The sequence below is a fragment of the Paroedura picta genome, chromosome 3, assembly GCF_049243985.1.
Source record: "Paroedura picta isolate Pp20150507F chromosome 3, Ppicta_v3.0, whole genome shotgun sequence".
Classification (NCBI taxonomy): domain Eukaryota; kingdom Metazoa; phylum Chordata; class Lepidosauria; order Squamata; family Gekkonidae; genus Paroedura; species Paroedura picta.
In genome coordinates, this window is record NC_135371.1 from 8,055,929 (window position 1) to 8,077,167 (window position 21,239).

The window sequence follows — 21,239 nt, forward strand, 5'->3', positions numbered from 1 at the left end:
CTCTCTCTGGATTTATATCCCGCCTCTCACGACTTTTGTTGCCTCTGGAGGATCCCAAGATCTCCCCTGGAGGCTGGCATCCCTGGACCACTGTGGAGCAGAGGTCCCCAATCCCAAGTACAGTATTTGCTGGCGTATAAGACTACTTTCCCCCCCTGAAAAACATGCCTCAAATTGGGGGGGTTGTCTTATACGCCGGGTGCACTTCAGTTGGGATAGACATAGCTGCTCATAATGGCCTCCTGATGCACGCCCACCTCATTCTATATTCCATCCAGTATCGCACGGTATCCAGCGTGGCTGCGGTGAGCATCAGCATCGAGACAGGGGTGCCAGCCTTTTCGGTGTGACCGGCCAGTTCTGCTCGGCGGGAAGCTGCGGCACTCCGGCCTGCCCCTTGTCTACGCAGAGCTCACACATGCGCACTTGCGCACTAGTGCCGGTCACAGGAAGATGCAGGGGTGGGCTGACTTGTTTCTTGTGCTATATTTGTTTTGATGGAGTCCGTTCTCAATGAATAATAATGCAATTATTTTTGCCTTTTAGCAGGTCCACCACATATGATAACGTTTTATTTATCTCTTGAAATTCCCCCTTTATAATTTTTGTCAAATTTTTTCAATGTCCTTTGGAGTAATACACCATCCGGAGAGCATTTTGCATTGCTGATACAGGTTTACTATTCCTGTTAGGTTATTGTGAGCATCCCAAGTTCATCTTAAGAGCCATGTCGACGTTTTTTGCATATCCAACATCTTTTGTTAGTACAATCTGTAGAACTGACTACCTGCTCGTTGAGGTAGGCACAGTGTCCTTCATTTTCAATGCGATACCTGCAAGATTAGTGTTTTGTTAAGTTACAAACTCAGAGAATTGGACTTTTAATCCTGAAAACAATAAATGATTACCAAAAATATTTATATTTAAACGAAATGTTGAAAATAATGCATACAGTGTAAATAGGAATTATCATTCCTATTTGACTTATGTCTCCCCAAAGTGGAGAGGATCATAATTTTTTTCATCACAGGTGGTCTGTTGTGCGGAGAGACCGGGAAATGTGTTCGTAGGCCACTTTGAGACTTCGTTGGGTAGTCAAATGTGGGGTATAAAAAAAAAACAGCTCTTCTCTGTTCTTCTTTTTAAGAATTTAAATACATAAAAAACTAGAGAGGGTCTGAGTTGCCCTGGCAACAAGAACACCACTCTATGATTATCAACCTCCAGGTTGGGTCTGGAGTTCTAGAAGTATAATTGATCCCAGAGATCAGTTCCTCTTGAGGTAAAGATTTGGAAAAAAGAAGAAGAGTTGGTTCTTATATGCCGCTCAAAGGGGCTTATAGACGCCTTCCCTTCCTCTCCCTACAACAGACACCCTGTGGGGGAGGTGAGGCTGAAAGAGCCCTGAGATTACTGAAGAAGAAGAGTTTGTTTTTATATGCCGTTTTTCTCTATCCGAAGGAGTCTCAAAGAGGCTTATAGTCCCCTTTCCTTTCCTCTCCCCACAACAGACACCCTGTGAGGGAGGTGAGGCTGAGAGAGCCCTGATATTACTGCTCGGTCAAAACAGCTTTATCAGTGCTGTGACTAGCCCAAGGTCACCCAGCTGGCTGCATGTGGGGGAGCGCAGATTCAAACCCGCTCACCAGATTAGAAGTCAGCACTCCTCACCACTACACCAAGCCGTCTCCAAGTAGTGTCTTATGATGTAACCTGCCCCGAGACCATTCAGAGAGGGGCAGCATATAAATTAAAATATAAATAAGTGAATAAATTAAATCCCTGCAGAGCTCCCTCCCACCTCTCCCCACAAATCTCCAGGAATCTCCCAAGGGGGAACTGTAACCCTCTGCTGTACATCCATTTTTTTAATCAGCTAGGACACAGTTTCAAGAACTAGGACTGAAGCAAGAAAAATGTACTAAATGGAAATACCACACCGAAGATTCCATTAATAGTTTTAAATAAAATTGATTCTCTTTTTAAAAAAACAAAGGAGAGGGGGAGGCAATCCTCCAAAGATGACCAGGGCCCCAAATCCTCTGATTTCATGCTCAAAAGGAACTAAGTAGCTGTAAAATATGGGGGTTCATAGGAAGAAGGCCAGATGACTGGGCAAACAAATAGCTCTTTACTGGTGATCTCACCAGTGAGTACATGTTGTAACAGGTGACAACAGGACCAAAGACCCCTGCCCCAAGAAAACCCCAAATTATATAGATTAGACATATATATTCAACATATTTATAAATGATTTCGATGAGGGATTAGAAGGGATACTTATTAAATTAGCAGATGATACTAAGCTGGGAGGAGTAGCAAACACAACTGAAGACAGAATAAGGATACAGGATGATCTTGTTAGGCTCGAGAAGTGGGCTAAACTGAATAAAATTAAGTTCAATAGGGACAAATGTAAAGTTCTGCATTTAGGTAGGAAAAACCCAACACACCAATATAGGATAGGGGAGACTTGTCTTGGCAGTAGCATGTGCGAAAAGGCTCTAGGAGTCTTAGTAGACCATACATTGAACATGAATCAGCAGTGTGACTCGGTGGCTATAAAGGCAAATGGGATTTTGGGCTGTATAAAACAGAGTATCGTGTCCAGATCACGGGAAGTGATGGTACCGCTTTACTCGGCTCTGGTTCAGCCTCACTTGGAGTAATGTGTTCGGTTTTGGACACCCCAGTTGAAGAGGGATGTAGACGAACTGGAGCATGCCCAGAGGAGAGCAATGAAGATGGTGAGGGGTTTGGAGACCAAGACGTATGAGGAAAGGTTGGGGGAGCTTTAGCCTGGAGAGGAAAGGGCTGAGAGGGGATCTGATAACCATCTTCAAGTATTTAAAAGGGTGCCATGTAGAGGATGGAGCAGAGTTGTCCTCTCTTGCCCCAGAGAGACAGACCTGAACCAATGGGATGAAATTAATTCAAAAGAAATTCTGTCTCAACATCTGGAAGAAGATCCTGACAGTGAGAGCGATTCCTCAGTGGAACAGGCTTCCTCGGGAGGTGGTGGGTTCTCCATCTTTGGAGATTTTTAAACAGAGGCTGGAGAGCCATCTGACAGAGAGGCTGATTCTGTGAAGGCTCAAGGGGGTGGCAGGTTAGAGTGGATGAGCAATAGGGTTGTGAGTGTCCTGCCTAGTGCAGGGGGTTGGACTGGGTGACCCAGGAGGTCCCTTCCAACTCTATGAATCTATGATTCTATGAGACAAAAGAAAACTGTGCGCGATTGGCAAGACTGAACATGATTGATTTAAACTGACTGGATCCCACAGTGAGGTCCCTGCAGCGCATTGGGTGGTTCTGCGTCTCCCTGGATCCTGCCTCAGATCTCAACCTCAGTCCTTGGCAGACCCACATACACAACAACACTTACCAGCTGTTGAAGACAGAACCGTCGAGCCTTTTGAAGGGCTCCTGCACCTTCTCCCTCAGGATGCCGAGCCAGTACAGTTCACCAGGAGCTCTGTTCTTCTTTATGAATACCTTCTCCCCCGCCCCCCCAAAAAACCAAAGGTATTTTATAATCTATTTGGCAAATTAAGTCTGTATTTCAGAATTAGTCATCTCAACTTAATCTTGATGGACATATTGTGAAATGCCCTCCATATTCTGGCCCGTTATCACAACCACTTATGTTTCTTTGTCCACTAAACGGAAAAATAAATTTCCTCCCCCGCCCCTTGACACAGTACAAATAACTAATAAACTACAATGTTGTGAGTAGAGTTGTCAACTCTGGGTTGCAAAATACCTGGAGATTTGGGGAGTGGAGGGTGGGGTTTGAGGAGGGAAGGTAGCCTGCAGGGTGTAATATCATAGAGTTCACCCTCCAAAACAGCCACTTTATCCAGGGGAACTGATCTTTGTCACCTGGAGATAAGTTGTCATTCTAGGGGGGGGGAGTGTCTCCAGGCCCAACCTGGAAGGTGGCAACTCTAATCATGAGAGATGACAAATTGGATGTTGTAAACTTTTCTTTCTTTTAAAGTTGAAGCACAAAGTACAAATTTAGAAGAAAAAAAAGGGTGGGGGAAGTGGGTGAACAGCTTTTATTGTATCGCATATTTCTGTTGTCAGAGTGTAATAAGCAAAGAGGAGCCCAGCTCAGGCTACTTAAAGAGTAAAATAAAGATCAAGACGTATGAGGAAAGGTTGGGGGAGCTTGGTCTGTTTAGCCTGGAGAGGAGATGGCTAAGAGGGGATCTGATAGCCCTCTTCAAGTATTTAAAGGGTGCCATGTAGAGCAGTAGTCCCCAACCCCCGGTCCGGGGACCGGTAACGGTCCGTAGATCAGTTGGTACTGGGCCGGAGCTCCTCCTTGTCCTCCTCCCTGGCTGCTGCCTCGGGGGCTGCCACTCTGCTGCCAGCTCACCTTTGGTGCTCCCCAGCGGCCGCCATGGCTGGGGCTCCCCCTCGGCGTGGCACTGCACAGCTGCTGCTGGCAGCGCCCCCCAGAGGGCGGAAGGAAGTCAGGGGCACCGGTGGGAAAGCAAGTGGAGCAGGGGCTCAGGCGGCATCGATGTCCCTCGGCAAAAGACTACCCCCTCCCGGGCCTCAGTAAAATTGTCAAGCGTTGACCAGTCCCCGGTGATAAAAAGGTTGGGGACCACTGATGTAGAGGATGGAGCAGAGTTGTTCTCTCTTGCCCCGGAGGGACGGACCAGAACCAATGGGATGAAATTAATTCAAAGGAAATTCCGTCTAAACCTCCGGAAGAAGTTCCTGACAGTCAGGGCGGTTCCTCAGTGGAAGAGGCTTCCTCGGGAGGTGGTGGGTTCTCCATCTTTGGAGATTTTTAAACACTCACGACAGAACGGTTCCGTGTTTTGAGTGGTTCTCTCACCATTTCTTCTGCGGTTTCAATTACTGCCAGTGAAGCTCCACGGTTCAAGCAGTCGCTTAGGCTAGCGTTCCAGTCACCTTCCACTTTGGAGAAGAAGTAAGACATTCCTTCCTGCTCAACCCAGTCCTGGGAGCGCAGAGAGGCACCCGAAGTGCCCGGATCGACCTGACAACGCCTTCCTTTGGAAAAGAAAGTAAGTATTGTTTTCAAGGAAGATTACCACCGAGAAAGCATTTTCAAGACTCGCTGAGGTAAAAGGCAGGGGGAGAAGAGAGCTGAGTAGAAAAAAACCCCTCTGAATTAGTTAGATGCTCGCCATTAAAATGCACTTTGTGTACAACCTCTACTGGGTCCTAGTGAGGACCTGTGCCACTGCATTTTGGACCAGTTGGAATCTCTGTATCAGTCTCAAGAGAAGCCCTGATAGAATGATACCCTTACGTGACCAAGACAAACACAAGTGGCTGTTTGGGCTTGCAAAATACAGCTCTTAAATTCTGTCATTAGTAAGTAGGGTTGCCAGCTGACTGTGGGGGAAAACATTCTCGCCCTTTAACAGAGGCTAATGGGATAGTATGTATCTGCGCTGCTCTTTACTTCTATGCCCTTAAAAACTCCAGCTGCCCATTCCCACATATTATGCCTTTGTTAAAGGGACAGGCTAAGCCTGTGAATGTTATTTCCCAAAGCTTCCTATCTGGACCTGCATGTCTTTCCTCAGCGTTGCCTCCTTTATTATTAATTTATCGTATGGTGAAGGCAGAGACATCACCCAGCCAACAAAAGTGCGTCTAGGCAAGGCTATGGTCTTCCCAGTTGCCATGTATGGCTGTGAAAGTTGGACCATAAGGAAGGCCGAGCGTCAAAGAATTGAGGCTTTTGAACTCTGGTGCTGGAGAAGACTCTTGCGAGTCCCTTGGACTGCAAGGCGAACAAACCGGTCAGTCCTAGAGGAGATCAGCCTGGACTGCTCCTTAGAAGGCCAGATCCTGAAGATGAAACTCAACTACTTTGGCCACCTCATGAGAAGGAAGGACTCCCTGGAGAAGAGCCTAATGCTGGGAGCGATCGAGGGCAAAAGAAGAAGGGGACGACAGGGAATGAGGTGGCTGGATGGAGTCACTGAAGCAGTCAGTGCAAACTTAAATGGACTCCGGGGAATGGTAGAGGACAGGAAGGCCTGGAGGATCATTGTCCATGGGGTCGCGATGGGTCGGACACGACTTCGCAACTAACAACAACAATGGTGGAGGCAGCAATGTCACAAGAAGGAGGAAATTAAGAACTTACCAGCTTGAATGATGTTGAAGGTCACAGAAATGATCAGTGCTAGAACCGCAACCACTCCAAGTATTCCAAAGATCACTTGCCTTTTACTAAACCTTAGCCCTTTTCCATCAGCTAAAAGAGAAGACACAAACATCTCTCTGTTTGTATGTGTGACATACCACCAAGTCACTCTCAACTTATGCCGATCCTTTTAATTAGCATCCTTCAAAATGTCCTCTTGTTAACAGCCTTGCTCAGTTCTTGCAAACCGAAGCTGTTTCTTCCTTTAGAGCCAGCGTGGTGTAGTGGTTAAGAGTGGCAAGCTCTAATCTGGAGAACTGGGTTTGATCCCCCACCCCTCCACATGCAGCCAGTAGGGTGACAGTGGGCCAGGCACAGTTGTTTTGGAGCTGTTCTTGCAGAGAAATTCTCTCAGAGAATTGGAAGGGATCCTCAGGTCCCCCCTGGAAGCTGGCATCCCTGAACCTCCATGGGGCACAGTGCCACAGAATCCCCCCTCCCAAGCAGCCCTTTGATCCAGGGGGACTGATCTCTGTAGCCTGGAGATGAGCTGCTATAGCAAAATCCCCCCTCCAAAGCAGCCATTTTCCGCTGGGGAGGGGATCTCTATAGTTTGCAATTGAACTCCAATTCCAAGAGATCTCCAGGCCGCACCTGCACATTGGCAACCCTTGGGTTAGGAGTGTTCCTTGAAGTTTGGCTGTAGGGCTTCAAGACTGGGGGGGGGGGTTGGGGGAGGAGCCCCCATGGGACTTGGTAAGGCTTCTTTCTCTCTTTTGCTCTCTCAATCTTTTGCTCTCTCTCTCTCTCTCTCTCTCTCTCTCCTGGTCAGGCATCCCACGGAGCCTTCCTGCCACCATGTCTAAAAATGTTTACTTACGAAATTTTCACTTACGATTTGTTGCCACTGAGGCTTCACCAGAGTGTGGTCCATATTCATTATTAACTTGATTGTCCCTGATATTAAGAGCTTCCATTTCTTGTATGTATTGACCTTCCATGATTTTGCTTCTCTTAAATAATACAGCTGCAAATCTGATATAAAAATAATCAAGTCAAGTCAGATTTTATTGCATGTAGCCATAGGCCATTACAATACAAGAGGAAAATATAAAAGGATTTAAAACATTTCAAATCAGTAATAAAAAGAACGGAGCTCCTACATTACATTCTCACTTGCCCATTGTATACAGATCCAAATTTCTTGCTGGCCTACTAGATGGGCTAAATGATAAATCTGACCAGGAAACACTTGTGTTTTTGTTAGCAGATACTAATTCATTTGTTTCTAACAAAATGTCATTATTTGCCCTTGCAGCAAAGAAAATAAGGGCCAGAGTGGTGCTGCAGAAAGCAAGTACCTAGAGGAGCTACAGGATAGGTGGACATATGTAGTCTGGAAATGTTTTTAAGTGATTGTTGGCTATTAAAATAAACAGTAACATGGGTCATATGCCTCCATTTTTTAATCGGTGGTTGTTTATAATCCCAAAGTCCCTAGAATGCTTAGACATCTGCTACTCAGCTAAATTAGGGGGGGTAGCTAGATGGGCTTTCCCTGTATTATTTTGCTGTTAGACTTGTCAATGAATAGTCCAAAACAATGTAGATGTTTAATACCTCCCCCTCCCCCCCAAAAAAATACTGAGGTGAAAAAAAAATTCCACCCCAACTGCAAGGTCTTGAAATTTCCCAAGTTATTTATTTAACACATATTGTGTTTGGCTTCTTTGTGCTGTACCAATGTTACAATGAGATCTGCAAATTCATGCTGTCAATCGCCCTGAGTCGCAAGGGAGGGCAGTATTAAAATGTAATAACGGAACAATACATTCCTATTACTGGATTTCTAGTCTGCCCTTCCCTGGTGGCTCTTGCAGATTGCAAGGTTTTAAAACATACGAACAAGAAAACAACAAAGGGGAGGAACAACAGATGAAATATAGCCCCCAGATGTAAATTGATCAGGGAAACTTGGGCAGGGAGGCCATCCATTTTCAGATATTATTTCAGGGCTTCAACCATAGGTCGTTGAAGCCCTTGACTATATATACTGAGGCTTCCAATATTGGCAGAGGGGCCACATTGGGAGGGAGGAGAGAATTCATCATCCCATCAGAGGTTAGCAGAAAGAGCAGCAAGTCCCTGCCACAGAAAAAAAAAAGGTTTGGCAATTGGGTGAACCTTGGGGAAACTAAGGTCCATTCTGCACAGGGGTAATGTCACTGAAGTGTTACCATTGTGTAACGCTATATATTTCGTCGTTATTCATGACGTCGTACACAATCACCAACACTCCTGTAACACTCCCGCAAAAATCGCTTCGTTGTAGCGCTTTTCGGGGAATCCACAAAAGTGGATTCCCCCTAAAAAACCCGCTAGACTCTTGAGAACAACCTGCGACACATCCGGAAAAGACATGTGCATTCGGAATGTAGCGGTAGAAAGAATGTCCCTCCCTAATCTCTCGCACCCGCGCTTCCGGCATCGCGATCGCCATTTTGTTTTCCTTAAACCCGCAAAAGCAACAAATAAGCATGGCTTCTTAGGCTGAAATCCCTCCACAAACAAGTTTCTGTAAAGTTTCCAAGCACAATACAGCCCACCCCCACCCCCATCCCCGTTCGACACTGCCCATAATTTCAGCCAGAAATAGCATGGGGGGGATATTTTTTTCTTTAAGAGCGTGCAAACGATTAAGCACCAGCTCCTACACCAGCAGAAAAGGTCTCTCTGATACATCGAAGTAAAAAATATGCATTGCTACTGGTATTTTCGAGTTTTTAAAAAAGAGTTCTTAAAGGGAAACACGAACACAACAGTTAATTGGCTGTTCTGGTTGATTGACAGCAAGGGGAGGGAGGAAGAGCGGAAAAATATCACTTCCTCTGCTACAATTTCGGAGAGACCGGAAACTTGTGTGTTAGGAGAACAGCGCTAGTAGAAGAGCCTTTTTTTCAATAGAAACGGCTGTGTGCGTTACCATGACCTGCCGCTTTTGCCTGCAGCACTTTTCAATAGCGCTCAGACTTAGCGACATTGCCCTTTGTGCGGAATTGCCCTAAGAGTCTATCTGAAAACAAGATTTTCTATCAGGAAAGACCCGATAGAAAGTTATTCACTAACCAGATTTGTCTGAGTTTATCTCAAGTTTTTCTCCATTAGTCCTTAGGAAAGATAAAGAGAACCTAGTCCCAAACACCTGAGATCCCTCACTTTAGGAGTAGTCAACCTGTGGTCCTCCAGATATTCATGGACTACAATTCCCATGAGCCCCTGCCAGCATTTGCAGAGGCTCGTGGGAATAGTAGTCCATGAACATCTGGAGGACTACAGGTTGACTACCCCTGCACAGTACATCAAAGGTTTTCACTGGCATGCAAGCTGAGAGTTGACTTGGCAGGCATCCAAAACACAGGAAAAGACTGTCCTTTCTTATCTGTAATCAGCAAATACTTAACTAATCAGCCTATGATAGCTGTGAAGGGTCTACCTGCTGTGTGAATCATCGCCAAGTACCAAACGCTTTCTTTTAGGGCTAGGCAGACGAACCGGTTTTCTACTTCCACTTCTGATTTGATTGGCTGCTGCACACCAGGCCCTGACTCCTGGGGCCTTTCCGCACAAGGACAAATGTTGCCAATTGCTTTCACAAAGGAATAACGGAATTTAAAATAGTGGAATCTCGGCGTTCCGCATATCTGCATTTATAGTGGAATCCAGTAGTGTTTCATTCGTTCCCCACAGGTTTCCGGTCTCGCAAAAATTGATAGAAAGGAAGCGATTTTTTCTGTGCTTGTTCCCGCCCCTGGCCATCAATCAAATGAACAGCCAATGGGCGGTTGTTATCATGCTCCGGACAAGCCCCTTTCCCTTTAAGCACAGGTTAAAAAAAAAAAAAACACGTTGCAACAAATATGCCTTGATTCTTCCTAACCCATCTAGAGATCCATCTAGCTGGCGTGTGAGCTGGTGAGTCATCGTTACCATGCTCCCCCGAATGAAAAAAAAAATCCCCCCCCCCGCACGGGTGCGATTTTCGGCCGAAAATAAAGGGAACTTGCAAACAGGGGGCTGTGTTGCGCTTGGGGACTTAGGGGAACTTTAAAGCACTTCTGTGGAGGGACTGTAGCCGGAGAAGCCTCGCTGGGTGAATGAAGCCTCACTGGTTCGTTGCTTTCCCCGCTCGCTCCGAGGAAAAAAAATGGCGATTGTTTCGCCAGAAGTTCAGAGGAGAGAGCCAGGGGGAGGGACTTTGTTGCAGCCGCTACATTGAGAACGCACAGGTCTTTTCCGCAAGTGTTGCAGGTTGTTGGCAGGAGTGTAGCGATTTTCTGAGGGTGAATCCACTTTTCTGGATTCACCGGAAATCCCTACAAAGAAGCAATTTTAGTGCTAGTGTTGCAAGACTGTTGCATATTGTGTGCGACGTCATGCAGAACGGCAAATTAGTAGCGTTTACCATTTGCAAGCCTTCTGCTACTTTGCACTCGTGCGGAATGGCCCCTGATTTTCCCAACCTGTATATGGCATCCCTACACCCCCACCCCACCCCACCCCAGTGGCCAAGCCTCAGGGGGATTCTTAAGCCGTGTAACTAGGCCAGCTCCCCTCCTTCTGCTCCCCTACCTTTTGGAGCAGTGGTTCTCAACCTTCCTAATGCCGCAAACCCACTTCCTCATGTTGTGGTGACCCCCAACCACAAAATTATGCAAGTGTTCTTTCACAGAAACTAAACCAAAACTGACCAAATGGCATGAAGATTTCTCGTTCATGATGGTATATACATTGTTTCCCCACCCCCACCCCCCACCCTGGGGTTTTCCAGTTCAGTTCTGCCCCTTGTCCCACCATGCCGATCTCGCTCTGCTCCAGACAGACAGACACTCAATCTACCCCGCAAGGCTGTTGTGTGGGTGGCGCCGCCACCCCCGCCACCCCCTCTCCCCCGGCCAAGTTGCTTGCCCTACCGTGACCCCTGTGAAAGGGTCATCCGACCCCCAGATGGAGAACCAATGCCATGGAGCCTAAAATGGTAAAAAAAAAAAAAAAAACACTGCAGAAGCGCCACGGCGCTCAACGGCCTGACGACTCCGCCGGTCGAGATTAAAGCCAGACTTTCTCCCAGCTGTTTCCAAAAGGCACCTCTGACCATGCGCAGAGTGACATTCCGCCCCCCCCCCCCCCCCCGCACGCGTTTACAAGCGCCCTGTTGCTTTCTCCCGCAGGCGCGGCTCTCATTCCGGCGCTGCAAGGCTCTGCTCCTCCCCGGTGCCTTCCCATTCCGCCGGCTTTGGGCTCCCACCCGAGAGCTAGCTCCCTGCCTCCTGCTGCAGCGGACTGCACCGCCGGGCGAGCGTGCATGGCTGGGTCTCTCTGCTCCGCGCAACGCCCCCGGCCGCCTCGTCTGCAAGGATCGGGCATTCACCGTGCTGGGGAAGGGGGGCAACCGCTCGCAAGGGGTAGTCAAACTGCGACCCTCCAGATGTCCATGGACTACAGTTCCCATGAGCCCCTGCCAGCGAGCGCTCATGGGAACTGTAGTCCATGGACATCTGGAGGGCCGCAGTTTGACTACCCCTGGCTCAGAGGAAGAAAGGTTTCCCCTGCCCGCCCCCTCTTACTTGGCCGTGCTGTGGTCTCTGGTCTGCCCTGGGCGTCTTGACTCTCTCGAAGCTGAGATAAAAGTGAGGTGAGCTGTTTCGTTTTGATTTCTATCTGACCGCAAAACTGTGAATCACACTTCCCAGGCCGTAAACAACGAGTGCCTCCCCCTCTGGGCTCCTTTTGGCTGCCTGGGCCACAGGCCAAGACTGTGTGGTGAGGAAATTGACTGGTTTTCTCTTCCCCTTCTTTGAGGGGAGTTCTGGGTGACAATATAGGTTGGTTTACAAATAAGTACGTTTCAAGGTGCACAGTTGGAGCATGCAGTTATATTTAAAGCATATAAACCGAGATGTCAGTATTTAAAGCAGGGGGCCCGGGGGGGGGGGCGGGTACCTTTCCTGGGGCCCATCAAATATTTGATGGGCTTCTAACTGGCTATTAGGAATAATAGGCTATTAGGAATAATAGCATCTAATTGGCTATTAGGAATAATTTCAGATACTGCCAGATGTCTCAATCAGTGTGCTTATGTGCATGCAAGAATTGTTAAACAGTATGTGCATTTTTAAAAGCACCCTATGAAATGCTGAAAAGAGCCTCTTGTGGCGCAGAGTGGTAAGGCTGCAGTCTGAAAGCTCTGCCCATGAGGCTGGGAGTTCGATCCCAGCAGCCGGCTCAAGGTGGACTCAGCCTTCCATCCTTCCGAGGTCGGCAAAATGAGTACCCAGCTTGTTGGGGGGTAAAAGGGTAATGACTGGGGAAGGCACTGGCAAACCACCCCGTATTGAATCTGCCATGAAAACGCTAGAGGGCATCACCCCAAGGGTCAGATATGATCCAGTGCTTGCACAGGGGGTACCTTTACCTTTACCTATGAAATGCTGACATTTTATGGATTATGCTGCTTCCTGTGGTGGCCATTCTGGTTGTGCTCCCTGACTGTGTATGTGTGTTAATAAACATACATACCCACTATGTGTTATAAAGCAGATTTAGATGGGATTTGCAGGGAGGTTGTTTTCATGTGCTGCTGCTGTTGAATGTATTTTGCCATTTTATTCATGTTTAGATTAGATAAATTATCTCTGCTTTATGTGATTTTACTATGCTCTTTGCAAACCATGGTGAGTACTTTTTAGGTAGAAGTGCAGGATATAAATCTTGGCTCCCTCCTCCGTTTTGTCCTTACAACAACCTATTGGGGTAGTTTAGGCTTGGGAACTGTGATTGGCCCAAGGCCAACCAAGGGAGCTTCAGGGCTGAATGGGGATTTGAACTCAGATCTCACAGGTCCTAGACTGGCACAAAAGCTCATACCTTGACACAAATTTGATTAGTCTTCAAGGTGTTACTGGACTCTTGCTTTTTTCCTCTGCCTTATTTGTAGAGCTTCATTGTAGGAATGGCCAGAAGGAATGCCTTTCGGCTGTATGACTGGAGAGCATCTAAGCCAGACTTTCTCAATCTTTTTACCATTGAGAAACCCCTGAAACTTTCTTCAGGCTTTGAGAACCCCAGAAGAGGCGCAATCATGCAGAACATGGTTGGGAAACAGAGCTGTGTACAAGCCCACCCGGCCCCCCTCCCCTCCCCCCCCTCCAGGCACATCATTGGGAAGGGGAGGGGTTGCCATGAGCATATGGCCACATCACCGGATATAGAAAATTAACCTTTCAGAAAACATTTCCAGGGCTGTCAAGAAACCCCAAGGTTATATGAAACCCTGGTTGAGAAAGCCTGATCTAAGCATATCCATTTCTAAACAGGGCATTCCTAAACAGCTTGGTGTAGTGGTTAGGAGTACAGACTACTAATCTGGCGAGGTTTGATCCTGCGCTTCTCCTCCACTTGCAGCAAGTTGGGTGACCTTGGGCCCACCTCAGCACTGATAAAGCTGTCCTGACTGAGCAGTAATCTCAGCAAAGTGGCAGTTGGCATTTCCTTGGGCATGCAAGAAAGGGCATGCAAGAGCCAAGCACCCACACAATCCCTTCTGCCCACCCACTCACAATCTGCCTAAATTTACAAAATCAGCATTTCTGTCAAACGGCTATCCAGCCTTTGCTTAAAAACTTCCAAGGAAGTAGAACCCACCACCTTCTGAGGAAGCCCATTCTACTGAGGAACCGCTCCAACTGTCAGGAATTTCTTCCGGATGTTTAGCTGAAAATTCTTTAGAATTAATTTCAACCCAGTGGTTCTGGCCTGACCCTCTGGGGCAACAGAAAACAGAAAGTTCTGTGCATATCTGTTGTGACTCGATACGTTCCAAGACCTTTCTGAGGAGCTCTTGCTTTGAGTCAGCGGAAGATTTTGGTCAAGTTGCTTATTTCTTGAGAGCAGTGACTTCCTTTTTTAGACATAGTAAAATCTTAGAATGGAACGAGTAGGCTTTGGAGGTTACCAGACTTCTCTCTCAGATGATATGTTCAGAAAAACAAATCTCCCAAAAGCAGGAAGGAAATATGTTGTTGGGCTTTTCAAAAGGTAAAGGTAAAGGTATCCCCTGTGTCTGTCTGGTGACAGACAAAGAATCACACTTAACAGGAGAGAAGGGCTGATGCTGCATGTACTTTGTTTGTTTTTCCAGTGTAAAGGTAAAGGTAAAGGTCTCCCCTGTGCAAGCACTGGGTCATGTCTGACCCTTGGGGTGACGCCCTCCAGCGTTTTCATGGCAGACTCAATACGGGGTGGTTTGCCAGTGCCTTCCCCAGTCATTACCATTTACCACCCCCCAGCAAGCTGGGTGCTCATTTTACCGACCTCGGAAGGATGTAAGGCTGAGTCAACCTTGAGCCGGCTGCTGGGATCAAACTCCCAGACAAAGAATCACACTTAACAGGAGAGAAGGGCTGATGCTGCATGTACTTTGTTTGTTTTTCCAGTGTAAAGGTAAAGGTAAAGGTCTCCCCTGTGCAAGCACTGGGTCATGTCTGACCCTTGGGGTGACGCCCTCCAGCGTTTTCATGGCAGACTCAATACGGGGTGGTTTGCCAGTGCCTTCCCCAGTCATTACCATTTACCACCCCCCAGCAAGCTGGGTGCTCATTTTACCGACCTCGGAAGGATGTAAGGCTGAGTCAACCTTGAGCCGGCTGCTGGGATCAAACTCCCAGCCTCATGGGCAGAGCTTTCAGACTGCATGTCTGCTGCCTTACCAATCTGCGCCACAAGAGGCTCTTGTGTTGGGCTTTTTGAGAAAGGCCAAACGTCTGTGGCTCAGAAGGGTCCTCAGATGGAAAATTCTGCATTTAATGACAGCTGTGCATCTCAGAGTCGAACAGAATGTTATTTTGAGTGAGGAATAAATTAAAAAACATATGTACATATAGATACTCTCTGAGTTCTGCAGGGCCTACAAAATGGAGCTCTAGAACCTGGCTCTTCCAGAACTTTTCTTTGTTCTCTACACATCACTGGCTTTTGCCTTTAAGGCCCTAAACAGTTTAATAGAATCCTAGAATCATAGAGTTGGAAGGGGCCATACAGGCCATCTAGTCCACCCCCCTGCTCAACGCAGGATCAGCCCTAAGCATCCTAAAGCACCCAAGAAAAGTGTGTATCCAACCTTTGCTTGAAGACTGCCAGTGAGGGGGAGCTCACCACCTCCTTAGGCAGCCTATCCCACTGATGATCTACTCCGACTGTGAAAAAGTTTTCCCTGATATCTAGCCTATATCGTTGTACTTGTAGTTTAAACCCATTACTTCGTGTCCTCTCCTCTGCAGCCAGCAGAAACAGCATCCTGCCCTCCTCCAAGTGACAACCTTTCAAATACTTAAAGAGGGCTATCATGTCCCCTCTCAGCCTCCTTTTCTCCAGGCTGAACATTCCCAAGTCCCTCAACCTATCTTCATAGGGCTTGGTCCCTTGGCCCCAGATCATCCTCGTCGCTCTCCTCTGTACCCTTTCAATTTTATCTACGCCCTTCTTGAAGTGAGGCCTCCAGAACTGCACACAGGACTCCAGGGGTGGTCTGACCAGTGCCGTATACAATGGGACCATGACATCTTGTGATTTTGATGTAATCAAAATCTGGTTTGGGACTAGTGTTCCTGAATAACTGTCTCTTCAAGCTCCGTTCTCTGTGCCTCCACCATTAGATGGGAGGTGGGTGACAACCAGAAACAGGGCTCTTTTAGTGGTGGCACCTCATCTTTGGTATGCCTTTTCCCTTGAGGCTAACATGGTGCCTATGTCTTAAAGGCACCAGGCCAATGCATTCATTTTTACCCAGGCTTTTAATTAACATGTTTCATCTTTTTATTTATTATTATTTATTATCTTTTTAGTGAGCTTTTTCTGGTCTGCTCCTGGTCTACGATAATTTTTATGCTGTTTTGATGCCTACTTCTTCTTCTTAAATCCTTGCTTTTTTCTACGGATGGCATATGATGATTTTATGGGACTGTTTTTAGCAGGATTCCGGAGAAGCAGCATAAACATTTCCTAAATAATAAACCAAATGTAGAATTATTTCCTTCCTCTTTTAAATGCTGGCAAACAGCCCAGGGGGAGCAGCTACGGAGGCTGAGGGGAATTGTTTTTGGCTGCAAGGATGAAGGAGAAATGAACCTGCTTGATCATGGTTTCAGCTTCTAGAGGAGATGAAACTACTCACTTGGTTAGGCAGCTCTGACTTGCAGCAGCACTCCGGAATACTGGACTAGATGGACTGATGGTCTGATCCAGCAGAGCTCTTCTTATATTAGGCTTCCCATAATTGGGATTTTGGGCTGTAGAAAACAGAGTACTGTGTCCAGATCATGGGAGGTGATGGTAGTGCTTTGCTCTGGCTCGGCCTCACTTGGAGTACTGTGTTCGGTCTTGGGCACCCCAGTTAAAGAGGGATGTAGACAAACTAGAGGGCAACAAAGATGGTGAGGGGTGTGGAGGCCAAGACGTATGAAGAAAGGCTGGGGGAGCTTGGTCTGTTTAGCCTGGAGAGGAGATGATTGAAAGGGGATCTGATAACCATCTTCAAGTATTTAAAAGGCTGCCGTGCAGCGGATGGAGCAGAGTTGTTCTCTCTTGCCCCGGAGGGACAGACCAGAACTAATGGGATGAAATTAATTCAAAAGAAATTCTGTTGAAACATCTGGAAGAAGTTCCTGAAAGTTAGAGTGGTTTCTCAGTGGAACAGGCTTCCTCAGGAGGTGGTGGGTTCTCCATCTTTGGAGATTTGTTAACAGAGGCTGGAGAGCCATCTGACGGAGAGGCTGATTCTGTGAAAGCTCAAGGGGGTGGCAGGTGACAGTGGATGAGCGATAGGGTTGTGAGTGTCCTGCATAGTGCAGGCGATTGGACTAGATGACCCAGGAGGTCCCTTCCAACTCTATTATTCTATGATACTATAATTTTTCGGTGGTGATACACAATACAACAAGATTCCGGAATGCACTGTTGGGGAAAGCAAGCTGCATAGGGAGATGTGCCCCTATTGCACAGATGCTCTCTAGAACCAGATCCCTCCAAGCTATTTGCAAGGGAGTTTGCAGACCTGTTTGGTTGCGCTTGGTGTAGTCGTTAAGAGCCAGCTTCGTATAGTGGTTAAGAGTCGTGGCCTCTAATATGGAAAGCTGGGTTTGATTCCCCACTCCTCCATTTGGAGCCAGCTGATCTGGGGCTAGTCACAGTCCTGTTAGAGCTGTTCTCACAGAGCAGTTCTGGCAGAATTCTCTCAGCCCCACCTACTTCACAGGGTGTCTGTTTTGGGGAGAGGAAATGAAGGCAATTGTAAGCTGTTATGAGACTCCTTTGGGATTTTTTAATTAAAAGTTTGGAATTTATTACTCTACTTCAGGCGTGGCCAAACTGTGGCAAATGCGGGAAGGGGATCATGGGAATTGTAGTCCATGAACATCTGGAGAACCACAGTTTGGCCACCCCTGCTCTGTGTCATTTTTAGCCCACCTTTCTCACTGAGACCCAAGGAGGGCAGCAAAATATAGAAGGGCAGCATAAGATTTCCAAAAAGTCATGTAATGGGATCAGGATTACAGCAATTAGGAAACCATGCAGCCAAAAAACTCTGTAGTTTTGCTTCCAGGTATCTCAACAAGATGGCCTGATGCACACAGTACCAAGGGGGCTGGTGGAGGAAAAAAGTGTGGCCAAGTCACAGATGGCTTATGAAGAACACAGCAGTGGAGGCCAAACTGTGACTCTTCAGATGTTCGTGGATTATGATTACCATGAGCCCCTGTCACCATGGCCAATGTCAGGGACTCATGGGAATTATAGTCCATGAACAACTGGAGAGTCACAACTTGGCGTAAGATTTTTAAGGCAAGATATGCTATGGGGTGGTTTACCATTGCTGGCCTCCACATCATGACCCCATTATTCCTTACAAGTCTCCCCTCCATTTACTAGCCAAAACCAACCCTGTTTAGCTTCCGAGATCTGAAAGGATTGGGTTAGACTGGGCTGTCCGGGTCAACGCCACTGTATCAAGGGCTGCGGATAAATCCAGCCAGAGGAACAAAATGGCATGACCGTTGTCTACATTCAGTGTCCTCTCTGCTCTATAGACTAACATCACCACCATCATCATATTTATTTGCTGCCCTATATCATGAGGCTTAGGGTGGTTTACAATAGAATAAAACATAAGATGTACATAAGACTAGGGGCAAAGCCTGTTGCATTCAGGACTCATTATATTCTCTCAGTAGAAGCCGATCCTCCCTCCCCCCCCCTCGTTCAAGAAAAGAAAGATAGAAAGACTGTGCTTGGCTCCCCTCCCCTTATGAGCTTTCCTAAGCCTGTGCAGAACACTCAGTGGGGGGGGGGGGACGAAGACCGAGTTCAATTTGATCTGGATTTAGCAGGATCCACACTGGAAAAAAGAGCCTCTTGTGGCGCAGAGTGGTAAGGCAGCCATCTGAAAGCTTTGCCCATGAGGCTGGGAGTTCAATCCCAGCAGCCGGCTCAAGGTTGACTCAGCCTTCCATCCTTCCGAGGTCGGTAAAATGAGTACCCAGCTTGCTTGCTGGGGGGTAAACGGTAATGACTGGGGAAGGCACTGGCAAACCACCCCGTATTGAGTCTGCCATGAAAACGCTGGAGGGCGTCACCCCAAGGGTCAGACATGACCCAGTGCTTGCACAGGGGAGACCTTTACCTTTACCTTTACACTGGAAAAACAAACAAAGTACATGCAGCATCAGCCCTTCTCTCCTGTTAAGTGTGATTCTTTGTCTGTCACCAGATTCTTTGTCTGTCACCAGATTACTACTCTGAGGGGCGATTTCCTGTTTCTCGGAAACCAAAGTTAAGTCTCTCAGTCTCTCTCTTTCTCAGAGTCCAGACCAACACAGCTACCCATTTGAATCTTTCTTTCCCAGTTGGACATGTAGTTTGGTTCTGTCAATGCTTGTGGCTCCAAGGCGTATCTTTCCTTGCCTGATCTCCCCCCCCCCCACACCCCAACCTTATTCTGCTAATTTGCTCCAGAGTCACCTTTTGTAAGTCAGAGCTAACTTAACCAGGTATATGCTGAGTTTGCCTTGTCAGCAGATGCATTTATACTAAAAGTTGCAAACAACAGAAAGGCAGGACAGAAATTCACCTTCAGAGTGTGGTTAGATAATGCCCTTTCAATCAACGTTCAGTTGACTTCAGCGATTGCTTGCGGAGGATTCTGTTCGGTTTCCTGAAAGCTCATATGGAAATTAATGTTATTAATAGCAGAAGATCAAGGTTAAGGGCAGACCTGCATAGAGCGAGTTGCAGAAGTGCAGTCTAGACGTGACCATCACATGGGTCGCTGTGGCTTGGTGCCAAGTAGGGCACTAGTAGTTTGGCTTGGCAAAGGTGGTAAAATGCCAGCTGCACTACTCTCATGACCTGTGCCTCCAGGGAAAGGGAGGCATTGAGGATCACGCCCAGTTTTCTGGTGGAGTGAGCTACTGATAGGTTCCCTCCATCCAGGTTGGGTTGGTGTGCTTCCTTGCTTCGACCCTGCCTCCCCAGGCACAGGACCTCCGTCTTTGAAGGGTTGAGCTTCAGATGACTCTGTTTGAGCCACCTCGTCACCACTTCCAGGCATCTGGCTAAGGATTCAGGGGGGGAGTCAGGGCGGTCAGCCATCAGGAAGAGGAGAGCCATGGTATGGTCCCTTGAATAAAACATTTTTTGGTCTTAAAGGTGCCCCATGACTCAAACTCTGTTCAGGGGCGTACAGAGAGCTGAACAGGCTTCTCCCCAGTAATCGTCTGACACTAACTGTGAACCACACTGTTTTTCCTCTTTTAGGGAACTGCATTTTGGAAATCCCATAGGACGTCCCTGACAGCTTATTAATTTGACTCCAGTGGCATCTTCAAGACCAACAAAGATTTATTCCAGGCATGAGCTTTCGAGTGGAATAAATCTTTTGTTGGTCTTAAAGGTGCCACTGGACTCTTTGTTGTGCTGCTTCAGACTGACCAACACGGCTACTCATTTGAATCTGTTGTGTACAGTTCTTCTTGACCCAGATTTCCTGCTGACCAAATAAACAACTGTTATCTTCACCCTCTGGTGTGAGATGGCTGAGTGTCAGTACCAGTTTGGTTCTGTCAATGCTTGTGGCTCCAAAGCGTATCTTTCCTTGCCCCCCCCAACCTTACCCTGCATATAAGGTATCCCCTGTGCAAGCACTGGGTCATGTCTGACCCTTGGGGTGACGCCCTCCAGCATTTTCATGGCAGACTCAATACGGGGTGGTTTGCCAGTGCCTTCCCCAGTCATTACCGTTTACCCCCAGCAAGCTGGGTACTCCTTTTACCGACCTCGGAAGGATGGAAGGCTGAGTCAACCTTGAGCCGGCTGCTTGGATCGAACTCCCAGCATCACGGGCAGAGCTTTCAGACAGCATGTCTGCTGCTTTACCACTCTGCACCACAAGAGGCTCTACCCTGTGTATAGTTACCACTTATGGGTCTTTGAAGAGTAATCAACTGATGTGTTAATTGCCTGGCCTTCCTGTGGCGAATTGCTTTTGTGCTGTAAATCTTATTGGGATTCATCGATGCATTAGACTGCAAGAGCTTTGAAATCTCCAGTTCTCGCCTGGAGATTCCCCAAGTTTGAACACTGTTTGGAATGTTTGTTCTTTTTCATCAGCATGCCTATGCCATTCGGTTTATTGTTGTTAATGTGTAGATGCCAGGATCCTGTGGTTTCTGCCATTTGTTAAGAAGTTTATGTAACTAGGACACGGAGTTTTATTCCTGTGTAAGAGATGGGCTGCCTCCTTTGCTTTGTTCTGTTTTGGTGTTCCTCCCCCCCCTTCCCCTCCTTCTCACCTCTAGTAACTCATTTGCTCTGTTCCTGTCCCCTCTTCCCTGAAACTGGACTCTCATCTGCATATTAAAACTGTTTGATGCCCCCCCCCCTTCTTGTTGGGTTCCCATGGGAGGGGGAAACAGGATTTGGGATATATACTAAGACCTTTGTCCATGACCTGTCTCAACAATGGCTGGATGAGAGTACTTTCTTG

At 47.3% G+C, this 21,239-nt stretch overlaps 2 protein-coding genes across 2 annotated transcripts in view; one reads left to right on the forward strand and one right to left on the reverse strand.

Moving 5' to 3' along the window:
• On the reverse strand, positions 1 to 11,821 carry LOC143834409 (C-type lectin domain family 2 member B-like). Its single transcript, XM_077331242.1, has 6 exons — positions 11,770 to 11,821; positions 7,041 to 7,180; positions 6,146 to 6,256; positions 4,856 to 5,034; positions 3,386 to 3,495; positions 1 to 833 (listed from the first exon to the last, which is right to left on the reverse strand). Exons 2-6 carry the CDS (start codon positions 7,144 to 7,146, stop codon positions 719 to 721), a joined length of 621 nt encoding a protein of 206 aa, XP_077187357.1. The 5' UTR covers positions 7,147 to 7,180; positions 11,770 to 11,821; the 3' UTR covers positions 1 to 718.
• LOC143834355 (uncharacterized) overlaps positions 11,818 to 21,239 on the forward strand; it is a 17,285-nt gene continuing 7,863 nt past the window's right edge. The window contains exon 1 of the mRNA XM_077331130.1: positions 11,818 to 11,837. The gene's annotated coding sequence lies outside the window, so the exon portion shown is untranslated. The remainder of the gene's footprint in view (positions 11,838 to 21,239) is intronic.

Bases quoted from the DNA above. Each gene is read 5' to 3' on its own strand.
- LOC143834409 (XM_077331242.1), bottom strand. From the start codon at position 7,146: ATGGAAGGTCAATACATACAAGAAATGGAAGCTCTTAATATCAGGGAC. The intron at 5,035-6,145 runs GTAAGTTCTTAA...TCTTTTCCAAAG, and splicing joins CTTCAACATCATTCAAGCTG to GAAGGCGTTGTCAGGTCGAT. The intron at 834-3,385 runs GTAAGTGTTGTT...CTAATCTTGCAG, and splicing joins GGTTCTGTCTTCAACAGCTG to GTATCGCATTGAAAATGAAG.